General features: G+C 47.5%; 1 protein-coding gene across 2 annotated transcripts; it reads right to left on the bottom strand.

Moving 5' to 3' along the window:
- Positions 1–5,418: 5,418 nt before the first annotated feature.
- elac2 (elaC ribonuclease Z 2) lies at positions 5,419–17,534 on the bottom strand. Of its 2 annotated transcripts, XM_086175607.1 has the most exons (23): positions 17,046–17,534; positions 16,663–16,713; positions 15,319–15,389; positions 14,182–14,246; positions 14,032–14,089; positions 13,826–13,948; positions 13,679–13,725; positions 13,537–13,595; positions 11,997–12,069; positions 11,809–11,921; positions 11,620–11,718; positions 11,403–11,541; positions 10,965–11,050; positions 10,755–10,876; positions 10,585–10,681; positions 10,351–10,489; positions 10,084–10,122; positions 9,884–9,993; positions 9,463–9,562; positions 9,254–9,374; positions 7,902–7,980; positions 7,008–7,152; positions 5,419–6,895 (listed from the first exon to the last, which is right to left on the bottom strand). In XM_086175607.1, the coding sequence occupies exons 1-23, from the start codon at positions 17,366–17,368 to the stop codon at positions 6,659–6,661; spliced, it is 2,496 nt and encodes an 831-aa protein (XP_086031733.1). In that variant the 5' UTR covers positions 17,369–17,534; the 3' UTR covers positions 5,419–6,658. The 2 variants fall into 2 exon arrangements, with proteins under 2 accessions (XP_086031733.1, XP_086031734.1); XM_086175608.1 differs by lacking the exon at positions 7,008–7,152 and having other exon boundaries at positions 5,589–5,875.
- Positions 17,535–17,769: the final 235 nt, after the last annotated feature.

The following is a 17,769-nucleotide window of genomic DNA, read 5'->3' as shown; positions in this document are numbered from 1 at the left end:
ATAAGTATACTTATTTTGTCATGTGGGATGACACACATTGGAAAAGGCCCACTGTAACTGCATGCGCCATCTGGTGGTACCGACAAAATATAAAACAATCAAAAGAACTAACGAAGTGTTATTAACAGTTTATTACAAAACGGGTGGACTGGAAAGAAACTGGAAATTGTGCAATAAACGTAAAGATCTTCAAATCACTTCTAAGCAAACAACAGACTCCCAACAGGAAGTCCAAGTCCACAGAGGGAAAAAAAAAAAGCACGGTTGAAATCGGCTGCCAACCAATAATTGGGTAAGCCAAGTAAACAAAGGAGAGAGGGAAAAAAAAGTATGTTTATATTGTGACCCATATTTTGACCTTCAATTAATGGGCATGCAGATTGTGTGTGTGTGTGCACGTGTGTGTGCGTGAGTTACTGGTCGAAATCCTTATCAACCAAAACCTCAGCCATTGTTCATCAGATTAACAAGTGAGTATTTTTTAAAGTAAAAGCACAGTTCAGTTGTTTATCTTCTGGTAACCGTGGCAACAGCGGCGCGGTATTTCTCCGGTGCTGTTGTCACTAAAGGTCAAAGGATCTACCGGTTGACCCGAACAGGACCAGCATGTCGGCGGGAACACGTGTAAAGTCAACCTTTCTGTGGGTAATTGGGGCCTGATGCTGGAATTTAACTTATATTTCACAATATTTCAAAGTGGCAGAGTCCAGCCCCGCAGGCCAGGACGCTCCTGAGACAGCTGTCGTCCCTGAGGCAGGTGTCTCAGCTGAGGGGGGGCATTACGTATCCCGTCCCCACGCCACATCTCCTCTGTCTGGGATGTTAGAAAACAGCTGTAAAAATAAAGCAGCGGCAGGTTTGGTTGACAAATTAAAGGGAAGTGGATGTCAGTGCCAGTGGTGGCTCCAGGCAGGCAACTTTTGCAATGACGACTAAGGCGACCCATTAAATTGGTAAATTTAGGGTCGCAATTTTACAATTGTTTTGTCACAATAACATACCATGCAACTTGTAAATAAACATGAGAAAGATTCCCTCTAGCTACATAGGCTACAACAAAGATACATCTAGGTACATTCTAGTAGTCCCTTGTTTAAACAAAAAACCATGAAGTAGCAACATACTTTAAAATTATTATTTATACAGGACTGTCTCAGAAAATGAGAATATTGTGTTCTTTATCCTCTGTAATGCAATTACAAAAACAAAAATTTCATACATTCTGGATTCATTACAAATCAACTGAAATATTGCAAGCCTTTTGTTATTTTAATATTGCTGATTATGGCTTACATCTTAAGAAAACTCAAAAATTCTATCTCAGAATATTAGAATATTAATATAATATCACTATCAATAAAATAATTTCAGTTTTTTTAATTCCATTACAGAAGATAAATAACTTTATCACTTTATTCTAATTTTCTGAGACCATCCTGTATATATTTTAAACCCTTATGACCCTTCTCTTGATGACCTTTTCCAGACACTTACAAATACTTCCTATATAATTCACACAAACCCAACACTGCAGATTAACCCTACGAGCAGCGATCGCACGTCACTTTGAAATGCAGATGCATAGAATGATGCTACCGTCGCTGAGCCAATCAGAGACCAGGATCACAGACCACCATGCTCAGGTTGAAAAATAATGAAATAATAAATAATGAATGTAAATAAATGAAACAATAAACATGTAAAAATACATTTATAAGGCATATCCGTGGCAGTATCCGCCATATAGAATCATGGAGATATAGCGAGGGACGACTAGAGATGGAAGTTAGCAGGTTAGCTAATGAGGAAAGTTTGTGCGAACCCATAGGGAACACATTGTTGGGCCTGTTTTTGAAAAAAAAAAAAAAAAAAAAAAAAAAAGATGTCACATGGGAGTCTGAGAGTCTATGACAGAAGTCAGGGGCGATTTCAGTTTGACTGAAAATCGCCCCAAAAATCGGTTTTTGCCACAGAGCAACATCGCAAGCTGATTGGACGATGCCTTCAGCGGCAACTACAACAGTCAGAAACGCCGTAACAGTGGTGGAATAAAATTAAATATTTCAAAAATGACTGGACGACCGGTTAGCGCTTCGCCTCACAGCAAGAGGGTCCCTTATTCATTTCCAACTGGGGGCCTTTCTGAGTGGACTCATCATGTTCTACCCAAGGATTTCCAAAAACACCCTAAATTGCCCGGACACGTGAGTGAAGGAGTAAATGATGTATGTCTCTATATGTGGTCCTGTGACATCTATATGAATTTAATTCCTCCAACCCTTCCCTCTGGGGCAGTTGCCAGGCAACTGGTCCAGGATGAACCTCTTGTGGAAAAGGATCCAGCAGCCCTGCAACCTGAGTGCAGGATGAGTGGGATTGAAAACTAATGAATTAATTGATAGATTAATGGACGTCATCCGTTCCTTTTTTTTAACCGTATCTCCTTGGACCTCAACCAGGGTTTGGGAGAGAACCACTGCTGGTGTGTTTGTATTGATCTCCGATTGGCTAGCAGCTAGCTCTAGCATAAGCGCTAATTTGGAAGCTAATTTGACTTTTCTTTTTGTTCCTCACAAAAAGGTTCATAAGACATAAGATCATAAGACACCCTCCCCATTGACACACACACACACACACAAACAGATGAACACTTGCACTCACACAATTCAACTGCAGCTCCAACAAAACTTGTAAACACTTAAGTTGAATCTTTCGCCAAATCTGAAAACCAGCGTGTTATTGCAGAACCCCCCCCCGGACACACACACATACCTCGGAGCAGCAGAAGAAAATTTTTCCCGGCTAACAATAAATCTAAACCAAGGACACGGTGGGGGGGATTTATGGAGCACTGAGATGATATCGTGGCGCCGCGCGATGATAATAAGCCGGCACCGATTCATCAGGGCGGGCGGGAAGGCCTTACCTCAGCTAAAGTCCCATTCACTCCTCCTGAATAGAAACACTCGCACCCCCCTCTCCTCCCTTCACTTCCGATTCTTCCTCCCGATAAATTAAAAAAAAAAAAAAACTTTGTCTGCTCAGAAACAATCGGCTACCTCCCGGATTTATGGGTCTTTTCATAATCGAGCTGACTGGCTTCGTTCATTTGCGCCGTAAGCCGCCAATTCTCATTTGTTGGACAAACAGCTCGCCGTGCCGTCTGAAAATAATGCGATCTGAATGCTGTTATCCGGGATTTGCCTTCCTGCCAGCACGTGTGTGTGTATGTCTGTGTGTGTGTGTGTGAGTGTTTTGAGCTGACTGGGCCGGAGAAAACAAAACTCAGCTTGTTTTATTCACATCCGGGGGTGAAAAGATGACGCCTGGAGCCGTCGGAGAACAATTAAATTTCAATCATTTCCACGGACCGGACAATACGGCCGCGTCTCGTTACCGAACGCAAAGGTGAGGTGACCACGTACCCTCCTCACCCCGCGGTCGCCACGGCAATTATCCACAAAACAATGTAAAAGACGCATCAGCACCGCCGAGGGAAAAAAATGTAAAAAAGCATCCAACAGGCAGAGGGTCGTTTTCTCAAACTAGCCCTCGCGTACGTTTGCTACATGCTAACACACTATTAGCACCTGAAGCTTCGCATCCCTAGGAGGCGGGTTCCAATAATCAATAAGTTCGATTTGGCCATTTTCTTCTTATTGTTCTTCTTCTGCGATGGACGGAGGTAAGAATGTGTCACAACCAGAACCCAGGTAAGGATTCGTTTGCAGGACGACGGTAAAATTCATGCCCCCGTTTCAACACACACACACATGCATACACACAAATCTATCAGAAGGCCGGGGTTTTTGGGGAGGAGTGAGGACGTCACGGAGGAAGGGGTGGAGAAAATGCCGGCGGGGGTTTAACCCGGACGGGTCAGCTGTCAATCACCGACGTTCAACCATTCGCTCCCGTCCACAACTCCGGTCCGGGAAGAACCTACCGACTGTTTTTGGACCGCGGCGAGAAGATGGAGAATCTGGAGTTCATCCAGGCTGGAGAACAAGGAAGAAAAAACCCAGGAAGGGAAAACTTGGTATTTAACCGGAGAACATTACCCGTCTCCTAAAACAAGATTGGGGTTTACTTTCAAACCCTGGTGGCGAGAAACCCCGCTCGTTCCCGCCGCGGAAAATAGGACTACGATGTTTCGGAGTCAGCAGCGCCGATCTGATCATCCCTTAGGCTAATAACGCGCAATAAAAGAGACACTTAGTCCGGGATTAGGAGAGAGTAACTCCTTCTCCTGCTGTAGGAATGCTATGTTTCGCCTCGCTCGGCAGGAAAACAACACCGCCGAGCTCCAAAAGCGGACGGTAAATCAGCTGTTGGGCGAGGAGTGGGCGGAGGGAAGGGGTTGATGCTTTTACAGCCGTGGCCGTCGTTTGTAGGAAACGGCAAACGGAGCAGGTAGACAAAGCAGAGGGAACCCAAAGAGACCCTTCAAGAACGTTCCTCCTCTCGGAAGGAACCGTGGGTTTGGATTAAAACGTTCATCCAAACTTTTCACGACCAATTGTTTTCTGCATTCTCTCAATCGCAGACGTCGGTTCTAAGACTCCAAGCAGGAGAACTTGGAGAGCACGATTGAGTATTGAACCCCTCCTTCATCTTAGGGACTTTTTGCAGTTTCTAGAACCTTTTCAGTACTTTTTCATGTTTGGATCATTTTTTCTGACAGTTCCACGGGAACTAATGTGACTAGGAGGTCGGAGCGCCCATCTTGAAACAGAACGGACTGAACCACCAAGAAACGGATCGATGAGGAGGGGGTCCAAGCTCCTCTGGCCCATAACATCATCCTTAGATGAAAATGATGAGGGCGAAGGGAGTACAAAAAAAAAAAAAAAAAAATCGAAAAGGAAAAGCTAGTGTTCGAAGTGCGAGTTTATAAGAACGTCACTTCCCGTGCTTTTAAGTCATCCCCGCTCCCAGAGAAGTGGGCTCTTTCGCCCGCCCATCCCCCGCGGGAGGGACGAGTAGGGCGACGCTCTCGGCCTCAGCATTTAATGTGCGCGGCTTGAATTCAAAGCTTCATTGTGCCGAGCGCTGAGCAAACTGTTCCGCTCGCCGAAGCCTGGAGGGATCGAATTCGAAACGAAACACAAGGCACGAAAAATCTCGGGGAGTTCGAGCAGCTACCGGACAACGCTTAAATCGTCGTGTCTCACTGATATCTTATTTTGGGATGGATTTCACAGCTTTCTCTTTCTCCAGCAGGGCGGCGACAAAATGTACAAATGTACAAGTAGACCAGGGGCGGGCAAACTACGGCCGGCGGGCCATATCCGGCCCGTTGGTCTTTTTAATCCGGCCCGCCAAAGATTGGTACATGATTGAATGATTGGATCAATGAATGTGGGAGCTCAAACAGGAGATTATTTCATTTTTTTTGGAAATAATAACAAAATTAGCTTTGTGATTTAGCCTTTACTGTGGACATACTGACACACATAAATGAGCTGGACGTGAAACTGCAAGGGAAAAAAAAACGGTTTGTGCATGAAATGCAAGCAAACGTCAGAACCTTCGAAATCAAGCTGGTTTTATTTACAAAGCAAAGGTCAGACGGGTCTGATATGTACTATTAACAAACGCTGACCCGGTCCGTCTTTTAAAATTTTAAAACTTTGCCCACCCCTGAAGTAGACCCTGAAGTACATGAGGTTCCTCTCTCAAATGTTCTACACCCCAACCCCCAAAAAAGAAAGGCTACTGTGTTGCTTTTCGGGGCTCGAAGTGATCTTGAGCCTCCAAACTGCCGTCTCCGTCAGGTTCCCACCGAATGGCTCTAGTTCCGCCACCGAAGAGCCTCCTGCGAGAGAAGGTGCCCGTGGCCACTGCGTCCCCGGGCGGCAGGAGATCAGAAATGCTGGGGGGGGGGGGGTTCAGTAGGGAACGTGAAATGTGATGGCCCGCTGAGGCCCCCTGATGGATTGTTGAATTATGACCCAACATTAAATGCCGGCCCCCAGATAAACCTGTCCTCGACTCGACTCTAATAAAGGTGTGTGTTCTGCCACTGTCCCGTTTCCATCACAACAGCTACTCTCGTTTGTTTTTATAAAAACACGGGTGAACCCTCCACGCCTTGCTGCTCCCCAGCTAGCAGGAAGGGGGCGCACCGACAACTTCTTGCAACCATGAGTTGTTTCTTTTTTGAGAGTATATTTTTGATAGAGTGAAAAGTGAGTTCCAGCAGGGAGGTGGAGTTTAACTGAGCTCTAGATATTGCACTCCCAATTAAGTATTTCTGCAAGTACTACAAGATGCGGGGAGATATTTAAAGTTCATGAATGGTGGATTTGCTCCAGCAGCAGACGATCCACGAACGACCTCTAAGACGTCTAAGAGGCCCATTTTTTTGTTTTGTTTTTACTCCTGATGTTGCCTGGTGTGAAGGTGGAGGAAGACTGGAAGAAATAATCAAAGAAAAGACAGATTTGTCGTCGAGGCGCGAGATTCCGATCGGACGATTCCGCGGCGAGAACGGAGGTGGTGGATGGGCGAGCTGATAACGGACGAGGGTCTGATGTTCCGCGTGGTTCTTTTTATTTAAAGGAAAGAAAAATCCTGCATGTGGTGCTCTCGAATCAAATAGAGCTACGGCTCAAATAAAAATAACCGTCTCCCGTCACGTCCAGCTCTCCGACGGTCAGCTGGTTTTGAGTCTCTTCGTCTCGGCGTCGCGCGTCGGCCCCTCCTCCTCTTCCTCCTCCTGGTCCCGTTTGGCGGCCCGGCCCGGCCCGTCTTCGCCCTTCCCCTCTGGGATCTTCAGGTTCCGCAGCTCCCTCCTCTCCCTCCGCTCCTCCATCTCCCCGATGTCCTCAGCAAAGAGCGCCTTGAGGGCGGGGATGAGCCGGGGGAGGAGCTTCAGGTCTCTGAAACACACCTGGCGAGGGGGAAGAGGCCTGATCAGAGATGGGTTGACCTGAGTGGACTTCCTGTCACGGACAGAATCTCCCGCAAACATCTGCGTCTTGTGATTCGGGCGCTCCACGTACCCTCATGTGGTCGAAGGAGATCCCCACCCGGTGGGTGAAGTCCGGGCTGAAGAGCGGGATCTTGGCGTAGCGCTGGCTGAAGTGGTTCAGCATGATGAAGTGAGCCTTCATCCTCACGCCCACGGCGATGGCCTGCGAGGTGGTGCTGGGGGCGGGAAAGGTGGGCGCAGAGGACGACGTCAGCGCCCGAATCCCGGGGCGACATCTAGGGGACGGGTTGAGAACTACCGGCTGAGAGCTATCGGCTAATCCGAAGTTTTGCCTCTGCTGCCGGGTCTCCGTCCAATCGGTTGATCTTGCTTATCAATGAATGTATCGATCAAAGCGCCTGATAACCTTTATCTTCAACAAAACTTTTGTTACAAGGGTGAATACAGTCAATTCCTATTCACTGTGATGTATTGATCATGTGACGATAGATCTATGAAATTACAATAAATGAGATGACTTACTCTGGTGACCCCTGAAGAGGAAGAGATTTATTATTTTACTAAATTACCCGCAACTCCTTTGTGTTGTTTGTTGTCGACGCAAGTGTATATTTCCTTGTTTTGTAGTCTGTAATTCTGAGCACAAATACTGCAGTATCTCTCCTGTGTACACGCAGTACTCGGAGGGATACTTGTGTCCCGCTGCAACCCATTAAGTCTTATTTTTGAAACGTGAGAAGCGCTATTACATTGTCCGAGGGTTTTGCACCTGGTGAATTGAGCGCGTCCTCTCGGGAGCCCGCGTACGTGCGCCGTTGCACGTGCACACGCACATCCGCCGCGCTCGACTTAATTGCCGGAGCAGAATATAGATGCGTTCAGTCTTATAGTACTTTCGAGTACATTTTTGGATACTCTCTTAGGATGTGTGCATCGACGGGGAAAAAGAAATGTTGTGCCTCACCTGTGTCTTTTCTCCACAGCCTCGTCCTCCAGCCCGTCCTCCAGCGTGGCCTCGTGGATCAGGAAGGTGGCACTGCTTCCTGCACGGATGAAAATAAATGTCAGACACCAAATCCCGAAGCCGGTTGAGCAGGGGATTCCTAAATCTCGAACCGGCCGTTTCCTGGGAGAGGGATCCAGAAGATCGAGGTGTGTGTGTGTGTGTGGGGGGGGGATAGAGCGGTTCGGGCTGGTAAAAAATTAAAAACCAGCCCCTATGCCGCAGTCTCACAAAAATAGCACTAATGTTTTCAGACCATAAACCAGGGTGCGAGCTACTTTCCTAATGACCACGTGAAAATGATACATACACAAAAAATACTGATTATATATTCATTTATGTATCGACTGATTATACTTAACAAAATATTTGTTTACACACCTTCCATAACTGCATGAACAGAGTCCATATCTTTTAGTTCACCTTTCTGTTTTACCCATTCTTTAGAAACAATTAGGCTAACTTGCTAGTTAGTGCGCTGGAACTTGCAGTTACTTGCACGCATGTGACTTGTAGGCCAGAAAAAAAATTAGATCCTAGCTGCCCTGTACGGAACTACCTTGTTTATCGTGGGTGTTACGTTCCGGAAGCAGATCAAAGAAAATCCAAAGTAACAACCATATATACATTTCATTATTTATAAATATTTTAAAGCTTTAGTAACCTCCCCACTCTCTTATTTACCCTCCTCCCTTAAAAACACTTCCTATACGTCCGCAAAGATTTGAAACGGACAAGGCCGAATGCACGCTTTTTGCAGGAGATGCAGAGAATGAAACTACGGATGCTAAGCCAATCAGAGCTCAGCATCCAGAGCAGTGCGCTCTGGTTGGTCACCACCTAAGAAAACGCTTGTTTTATTGTAAAAAAAAAAAATTGAAATGATAAATATATAAAAATGCTGTAGCGACCCTGCAGTGATGTTGAGATTATTGTTCGGAGTTCTGTGCTTTGCTGCCGTCTGAGCATATGTTTGGATGAGAGGAGTGGAGCTTCATTTGAGCTGCTGCTGTGGGTTTTAGGTGTAACTGTTCTAACAAAACAAAGGCTTGTTTATCAACGACTTTTCATCCTTGAAGACGTCCAGTTAATATTTTTACCGCAAAAACCCGTGATATAGTGAAAAACCTGCGATATGACATTGTACCACGATACACTGAGACCACAGCTGCGATATAGCGAGGGGCTGCAATCGACGTATTGTGCCCTCCTGCCACACAACACAATAAAAAAAAACGGTTGCACTCAAAACACACGTATTCTGAGGGAAGCGAGATGAGGTGGGGACGACCGTCAGGGCCGGCTGCACTGACCGATGTCCACCAGGGCGTCACAGGGCATGGTGTCTCCAGAGAAGGCTAGCTTCCAGCCGGCCCGATGGGTGAAGGCGCAGGCGAAGGCGTTCTTGCAGTGATGCACAAAGCAGGTCTGGAACTGGAACACACGCGTGCAGAACGTTGGGCGAGGGGAACATCTCGGGAAATGACGGCGAGGTGACAGAGGGAGAAAATGGGTTTCGGACCTTCTCCAAGTCGTTCTTCTTCAGCAGACCCTGGATGAAGGCCTCAGTCCTGGGCTTGGGAGCCTCCGCACCCCGACACAGGACTCTGTTCGGGACCAGGCTGGGCAACAGAGGATTGGTTCATAAACTATAAAGCGTCTGAGAGTTTCCACAGGCTTTAAAAAAAAAGAAAATCTAGGAAATATTTGTATTTAAGAAGGAAATCCGGCACTTGGTTTTATCAGAATAAGAACAACTTTATTCATCCCGAAGGAAATTGTTGTGCCAGAGTTTCAAGTAAAACATAACAATAATAAATAATAGTAGAAAATTGTATAAACAGTAAAAAAAAAAAATTTTTTTTAAAAGGGGGGGGGGGGGGTAAGAAATACAAATAAACCTATAAAGTGTCGAAGTCAAGGCTTTAAAGTGTTTTACGTACTTGATGTGATGGAGGACCTCCTGGCAGTGGTCGTGGTACTGATGGAGCCAGTTCATGATCTGCGAGGGGGCCAGCAGGTAGACGGGGCCGGGGGTCCGACCCAGGCTGAGCTGAGAGTAAGCGGAGCAGAATTGAACCGAGGGCCTGTGCGTTGGTGTTTTTTGCGTGGGCGGTGATGGCGGGGCGGAGGGGGACCCTACCAGAGCTCTATCCCTCTGGTACAGGAGCTTGATCAGTCCCTGAAAATGAGATGTTAATATGAATGATGAGAAAATCAGCCCAGGATGACTCCTGACTCTCGCCGACTATATCTCTCGGTGAATCCGCGCCCCCCCCCCATCCAGCCCCCATGTGAAAAATGACCTATAACCCCTTGTTTGACTCTCTGCTGCCCCCTCAGGTTGGGCCGCGAACAGTGGGCAGCACCAACGGGCATAAGGGATAAATAGGTTTTGTTTGAATCTTACCGTGTGGTGATCGGCGTGCAGGTGGGAGATGAAGACGGTGGAGATTTTGGCCAGGGCTTCGTCCACGCCGTTGCCATAGTGCCTGCAGAGCTGGTCGAACGTTCCCTCGCCGCAGTCCAGCAGGATGGACTGGCTCTGGCTGTGCCAGGAGGGAGCGTGACCGTTAGCGACAGCGGCGCTCGGAGGAACTCGCGGGTCGACCGCCCCCTCTTGCCGGATGGAGCTCACTGGTACCTGATGTTGACTAACGTGCCGCTGACGTTTCGGATCTTCATTGGAAGAGCCGAGCCGGTGCCCAGGAAAACCACCTCGGGGTAACGTTCGGATTCTCCTGCAGGCACCGCAAAGGGTTTTAACGCCTAGCCTAGCCCCCGCCAGCCCCCTCGCTATGCGCCACAACTCACCGGCCGGCGGCGGGGCCTCGGCCGAGCACACCTGCCTGAGCTTGTCCACCTCCTCCATGAAGTCCGGGACCTCCAGGGCCTCTTTCACAAACTCCTCCATGTCGCAGGAAGGGACGGCGTCTCTGGCGAGTTGAAAGAACAGACGTCGGCGCCCGGCGGAACATCGACATGAACGCCGTTTAAAACTGGGAGGCTGAAGCGCCGGCTGACCTCTGCCACTCCATGACGGGGCGAAGCTGGAACTTCAGCAGGCACTCGGCTCGGACGCTGCGGGCCGGGAGGACAGCCCGCGGCTCCTGTGAGGAGCGACAACAAGAAATTAATCCTTGTGTCTGGTTACCAATAAGTACAGAATGATGAGTGTCATTTTAAAAAGGCTCAAGTCTGCCCCCTAGTGTTTGAGAGTGGGTACTGCACCCTGAGGCGCTGGTTTGTGTGTTAGCAGTAGTAACACTAGTTTTTATTTTTTGGATAATGGGAAAAAAGACATATGCATTGCTATTTTCATTTTAGATGTTAAAGGGGTAGCTCCCTGAGTTCTCTCAGGTGTTTTCTGTGGGGAAACAGATCCAAACGGCTCTCTTTGTGCACTGAACGTTGCCGCCCCCTGTGCTAGATGAGCTGTGTGAGGCGCGCGGTGGCGTGCACCTTCATTTTGAACGACTCCAGCTGCGGGAAAATTCCCTGGTGGATCATGTTGAGCTGAGTCTGGATCTTCAGGCTGCGGACGTTGTGCACGGTGTCAGCGTGCTCGTTCAGAATCAGGTGTTCGGTCGGAGGGGCGAACCTGCGGGGACGGCAGAATCCCGCGGTCAAAAGAGAGGCTCCGCGAGGGGAAAAGGGGCGGGCGGGCGGGTTCACCAACCTCTCCATCCATTCTTTGTACTGATCCGTCCCCAGAACGGACTCGGGGGTCATGTGGACCACCAGCGCCGGGGGTTCCTCGGATCCTCCTCTCTGGTACCTGGGAAAAGACGAAGGTCCAGTTCGGCCAGATGAAGGCGGGAGAGGAGGGGGGAGCGCTGCGCCCCCCCCGACCCACCCTGCCCGTTACCTCCTGAGCTGCTGGTTGGCGGACACGGCCTGGAGGAACTCCGGGGAGGGACACTCTACGATGATGAAGACCGGCCCCGGATCTGTAGGGGTGCAGACCTGCTCTGGCCGAATCTGCGGGACAATGTCGCTGGCGTAAAGACAAGACACGCTCCGGTCTGGTAACCAACAAGTTATTGGCAGACCAACCTCTCTCCCTTCGTACTCAATAGATCTGCCGTCCTTGAGAGCCGCGATAAGTGGGCCGATAGCCGCCGTGCCACTGGGGGATTAGAATCCATTAAAACTGGGTCAGAAATAAATATTAAGTACCGTAATTTCCGGACGATAAGCCGCGACTTTTTTCACGTAAACAACGATGCGGCTAATATATGGACTTTTATGGGTGGGGGACGCTGACGAGCTTCACGCCGCTAAAACGTTTATCCTCGTCACATCGGACCGATGAAATGACCGGGAAATTCTGAGTCCGTTCAACTCCGACACCGAAGAAGACGACTTTGACGGTTTTAGTGCGCAGGAGGAAGCCCGAGATAGCGATCGGCTAGCCGGTGCGGCTAATATTGAGGTGCGCTCAATAGTCCGGAAATTCAATAAATCAAATACTTTAAGGCATTAGCTAGTTAACAAATAGTGGTTGGAAAACTTAACCTACGACTACTAGTAACATTGTCATGTGTGTCCTGTAGCATGCAGAGCCTCGCTAAATAACCTTTCACTACAGCAAACTGAAATAACTCAGGGTGAGGCATTGTACTTTTCACAAATCTGCAATGCGCTAAAAACACAGTGTGAGTGTTATGCATAAAAGGCGCTTTTGTTTAAAAGGGAAAGACAAACATTTTGTCTGAATATTGAGTTGAATATTTGTCTCACTGTGTTATGAAAAGAAAATGTATTTTAAATGCTGCAATAGATATAAATAAGTAATATGATTGCTTTTTTTTTAACTGTACATACGCTCACTAGTCGAGTAGTCGTGACAGCAATCCAGGAGTGCCAACACTTGCAGCTGCATATTAGTAACAAAGTCAAAATGATCTAGCTGCTATAAAAATGCAAAACATATTTATTTATAAATCCATTGTTCGTTGAGGTTCATTGAACATTGGATCCAGGTGGAGCGGTGTGGTTTTCGTCGTGGACCAGTGGACCAGCTCCAAACCCTCAGCAGGGCCTGGAGGGGGCACGGGAGTTTGCCTGACCAGTCTACTTGTGTTTTGTGGACCTGGAGAAGGCATTTGAACATGTCCTGCGGGCAATCCAGAAGGGGGGTGCTCTGGGAATATGGGGTACCGAACCCTGTTTTACAGGCTGTTCGGTCCCTGCATGACCGGTGTCGGAGCATCAGTCGGCGTTGCAAGTTATAAGGCGAATTTGTATCCGGCGAGAGTTGGACTCCACCAGGGCTGCCCTTTGTCACCGATTCTGTTCATAACTTTTATGGACAGAAATTAAAGGAGCGACCGTGGCGTCGAGGGGATCTGCTTTGGTGTTCCCGCAGGATCAACACGCTGAAGAGCGAGTCGGAAAAGCATTTGCCAACAAAAATACAACTGAACCTAGGTTATTTGTGCTTGGTGATAAAATAACCCCCCCCCCCCAAAAAAAGAAAATCAGAGGCTGTTTTTCCTGAAAGGAAACTGATCCGAAGTAAGGACAGCATTCATTTTCACCGCCTCTCCCTTTGACCCAGGAAGAATAAGAGGACAGAATATCATTTACTCACACAGGAAGTCCCAGCTCTTTGGCCTGGGCAACCAGGAAGTTTCCCTTCTTAGGGTGAAGCTGTGTGTCAGAAAGCGGGGGGAAGAGTTTTAGAAGGCGTTGCACCTCAGCAGCCCCTGCCCGTCTCCACAATCTGAACCCACCTTGCATATGAAGGCCACTACAAGCTGCTGGTCCCGTCTGTCCACGCCTGCAACACATTTCGCGCAGAGTTGTGATTCTGTCACTGGGACACCGGAGTCGTCATCAGCGCCAGGGGAGAGGACGTCATTTTTAGGCCCTGGACTCACCCGGGCTGCCTGGATTGGAGGGGGCGGGGTCTCTCCCGGGGGAGGCGGGGCTTCCAAATATCGGCACCTGATAGACGGTCATGGTTTCGTCCACGTACGTCTCCTCGGTGTACGGACGAACCGCTGCGAGGCAGGAATCGGAGCACTCTTAACACACCAACCCGGAAATCGGAATGCGGAAATCAGCAGGAGGATATTAGACTTACATAACTTTATTTCCTCCAGCGGGCCGGAGAAGGACTTGATGGCAGTCAGGTACTTCTCCTTCCAGGCAAAGAGGAGGAACAGGAAGCGTTAGGGGAGTTCTCACTGTTGGGGTTCGGCAGGAATGGCGATAGGCGGCTCTGTGGACTCACCAGCTGCGGCGGTCCGGAGAGGACACACTCTGGGACGCCGGTGTCCTTCAGGGTTAAAATCATCCCTGAAACCAACGTACGGAGGAGAGATCGCTGACTGGTGATCAATAACAGACGGGCTTGACTGTTTTCACTGGTAACTGATGGATAATCAATACCAGACAGGGCTTTGCTGTATTTATGAGTCACGTTTTTATGTTTAGCCATTTTGAGGTCTGATGTCGCAGCTTGATTTCATGGTTTGACATTCGCATGATTGTGTGTGTGTATGTGTGTGTGCAGGATTAGTTGCATTGCAGTTTAGGCGGCCACAGAACAAGAGGAATGATTTACCAATAATCAATCAGACGTTCATTTATTTGTTAATACTGTAAATTCAGGACTATAAGCCGCTACTTTTTTCACACGCTTTGAAAAATGCGGTGTATAAAATGATGCAGCTTATTTATGGATTTTTGGGGACTAACAAGCTTCATGCCGTCAAAACATTTTGCCTCGTCACATCGGACCAATGAAATTACCATGAAACTCTGAGGCCGTTCAATTCCGACAATTTTTAATCGTTTTCGTGCGCAGGAGGAAGATCAATACAGCGATCGGCTGGAATAGGACAATGCGTGGATAGAAAACGTATGGATGGACTTTTCCTTGTATTATTTAGTATTAATCTTTTTCATCAGCCGTGTTACAGGCACTGTTTGGAGAAAAAAAAAGCATTTCCGGTATGTATTTAATTAAAAGTTAAAAGAAAAATATCTACAAATCTGTGCAAATATCTTATTTTACTATGTGTACACCTGTGGCCTATATATGTACATATATATTTATTTAGTTATCTTTAGCTGGTGCGGCTTATATTTGGGTGCACTCAATAGTTCGGAAATTACAGTAAATTGATTTGCAATAAACTTGTCCAAACAATGGATATAAAGCGGGGGTTTTTTCAGTTGTCTTTATCAAACAAAATGTAATGAAGTCCAAACTGTGACTGAGTCAATAAGGCAGGTCAGAAGTCGGCACTTGGACATGATCAATGATTCACAGCTAGGAGGTTCTCCAGTACCGAGGCCGAGTTCTGTGTTTTATCATCTAGTTCATCTGAAACCTGCTGTTGACAAAAGGCAGGATGGTACAGACCTGACAGGCCCCCAACGTTCTCCCAGCTCAGTCTGGTCAAGAAGATGTTGTCGAGACGAGCAGCTTTCAGTCTGTCAACGGGGAGGGGGGGGGGGGCATGGACATTTTTAACCATCCTAAAATCATTTATAACCACCCCATCCTTAACCAGCCCAACGTCAACCTAGAAAGGAGCCACCGGACGACATACAGTGGGGCAAAAAAGTATGTAGTCAGCCACCAACTGTGCAAGTTCTCCCACTGAAAAAGATGATAGAGGCCTGTACTTTTCATCATCATGAATACACCAGCTATGAGAGAGAATGAGGAAAAAAAAAACAGGAAATCACTTTTTCTGATTTTTAAATAATTCATTTACAAATTATGGTGGAAAATAAGTTTTCGGTCATCTACAAATAAGCAAGATTTCTGGCTCTCACAGACATATCCTCGACATGTTACCGAAATCTCAGAGAGTCACACTCCAAACTCTACTATGGCCAAGACCAAAGAGCTGTTCAAGGACTCGAGAAAAAAAATTGTAGACCTGCACCAGGCTGGCAAGACTGAATCTGCAATAGGTAAGCAGCTTGGCGTGAACAAATCAACTGTCGGAGCGATTATTAGAAAATGGAAGACATACAAGACCACTGATAATCTCCCTCAATCTGGGGCTCCACGCAAGATCTCACCCCGTGGGGTCAAAATGATCACAAGATAGGCGAGCAAAAATCCCAGAACCACACGGGAGAGCTAGTGAATGACCTCCTGGGATCAAAGTAACAAAGTAATCTTTGGAGTGAGTTGAAAGTCCGTGTTGCCCAGCAACAGCCCCAAAACATCACTGCTCTGGAGGAGATCTGCAAGGAGGAATGGGCCAAAATACAAGCCAAAGTGTGTGAAAACCTTGGGAAGACTCACATAAAATGTTTGACGTCTCTCAATGCCAACAGAGGGTATACAACAAAGTATTGAGATGACCTTTTGTCAAGGACCAAATACTTATTTTCCACCATAATTTGCAAATAAATTCTTTAAAAATCAGACAATGTGATTTTATGGATTTTTTTTTCATTCTCTCATAGTTGAAGTGTTTGATGAAAATTACAGGCCTCCATCAACCTTTTTTCGCCCCACTGTATTGACCCAGCATCATCCTTAACCATCCCATATCTAACCTTTCAAAGGTCACCTTAAACCACCCGGTATCACCTTTAACCTTCCCATCATCACCTTTGGATTACCCCAACATTATCTTTAACCTTCCCGACTGCACCTTAAACCACCCGGTATCACCTTTAACCATCCCGCAATCATCTTTAACCCTCCTAACTTCACCAAGGTAACCGGATCAGCTCAGCTTACTTGTGTTCCTGCATGAGTCTCTGCGTTCCCTCTCCACAGTTGAACAGGTACCTACAGACAAGAATCGACACAAGATTAAGTAAAAGAATCATTAAAACTGGAAAAATACAATCCGCCCTAATACTTTGCTGGGATTTATTTGTTTAGTTATCACATTCGTGGCTCTTTAGATTCACAATTTTTTTTTTAGGGTTGGTGATTGCAAGTGAGTGCTTCATCCATTCATAGTTATGTATTTAACGTCTTCACATAGATCCTATTTATAAAGGGAACAACAATTTCAAAGTAAATATCTGCTTGTCATGAATCCTTTGATTTTGAATGCTGATTTTACATCATTGAAAATGAAATTCTGGGATGGCAAGGAGACGAGCCCGGTTTACCTGTTGTACTCGGAGAAGACGTACAGGGACGCGGCGTTGTCCCTGCTCCCCGCCCCCACCACCTGCAGGTACACGGTGGACGGTCCGTGAACGTCTCCCCGCTTTCCTCGGCTCTCTTTGGACTTGAGCCGTCGCAGCGGCTCCTTGTGCTTGCTCTTCCGCGGCCTGGTCTCCATGCGGTCACCGTTGGCGGCCATGAAGCGGCAGAGCCGAAGAGAAACCCCGCAGAGACGAGCGTCCCGAGGGACGGCCGCCGGCAGTCCCGACGAAGCGTTCAGTAGGAACGACGTGAAGGACCGGAGCCGCACATGGACCGTGTTCATAATAAGCCACCCAGCCACCGGAACTAGAAGCCCGCGGAGGCCTTATGGAGGTACGGAGGTCCGCCCGTCACCCACCGGAACCACCTCCACCGTGGGGTTTTGTCGTTATAGTCCCGGACAGTCGCTTGAAACACACTGCGGTGTCACGGAGGGTCGGATTGACACATGCGACATTACTTCCGGCATCTAATGATGACGCAAGAATAGGCTTCGTTCATTGGTGAATTGGGATAGCCTTCAGGTCTCTAAGCCAATCACAGCGCTCGTTAGTAGGCCGGTCCTGGCTAACAAACCCAGGTACCGGCGGAAGAGAAAAGTTATTCCCTGGACGTCAAAACAAAAATATTTCAAATAAATTTGATAAGGAATCGATTGCCATGCTGCGAACTATGTATCTGACT

The sequence above is a fragment of the Fistularia commersonii genome, chromosome 28 (assembly GCF_037954325.1).
Source record: "Fistularia commersonii isolate RoL2024-O1a breed Wild chromosome 28, RoL_Fcom_v1.0, whole genome shotgun sequence".
NCBI classification, from domain to species: domain Eukaryota; kingdom Metazoa; phylum Chordata; class Actinopteri; order Syngnathiformes; family Fistulariidae; genus Fistularia; species Fistularia commersonii.
Note: the sequence above shows the minus strand (reverse complement) of the source record. Positions and strands in the feature narration are given on the sequence as shown.

Bases quoted from the DNA above. Each gene is read 5' to 3' on its own strand.
- elac2 (XM_086175607.1), bottom strand. From the start codon at position 17,368: ATGAACACGGTCCATGTGCGGCTCCGGTCCTTCACGTCGTTCCTACTG. The intron at 9,375-9,462 runs GTCCGAAACCCA...CGTGTGTTCCAG, and splicing joins AGAAGAACGACTTGGAGAAG to TTCCAGACCTGCTTTGTGCA. The intron at 7,981-9,253 runs GTCAGTGCAGCC...TCATCCGTGCAG, and splicing joins TGACGCCCTGGTGGACATCG to GAAGCAGTGCCACCTTCCTG.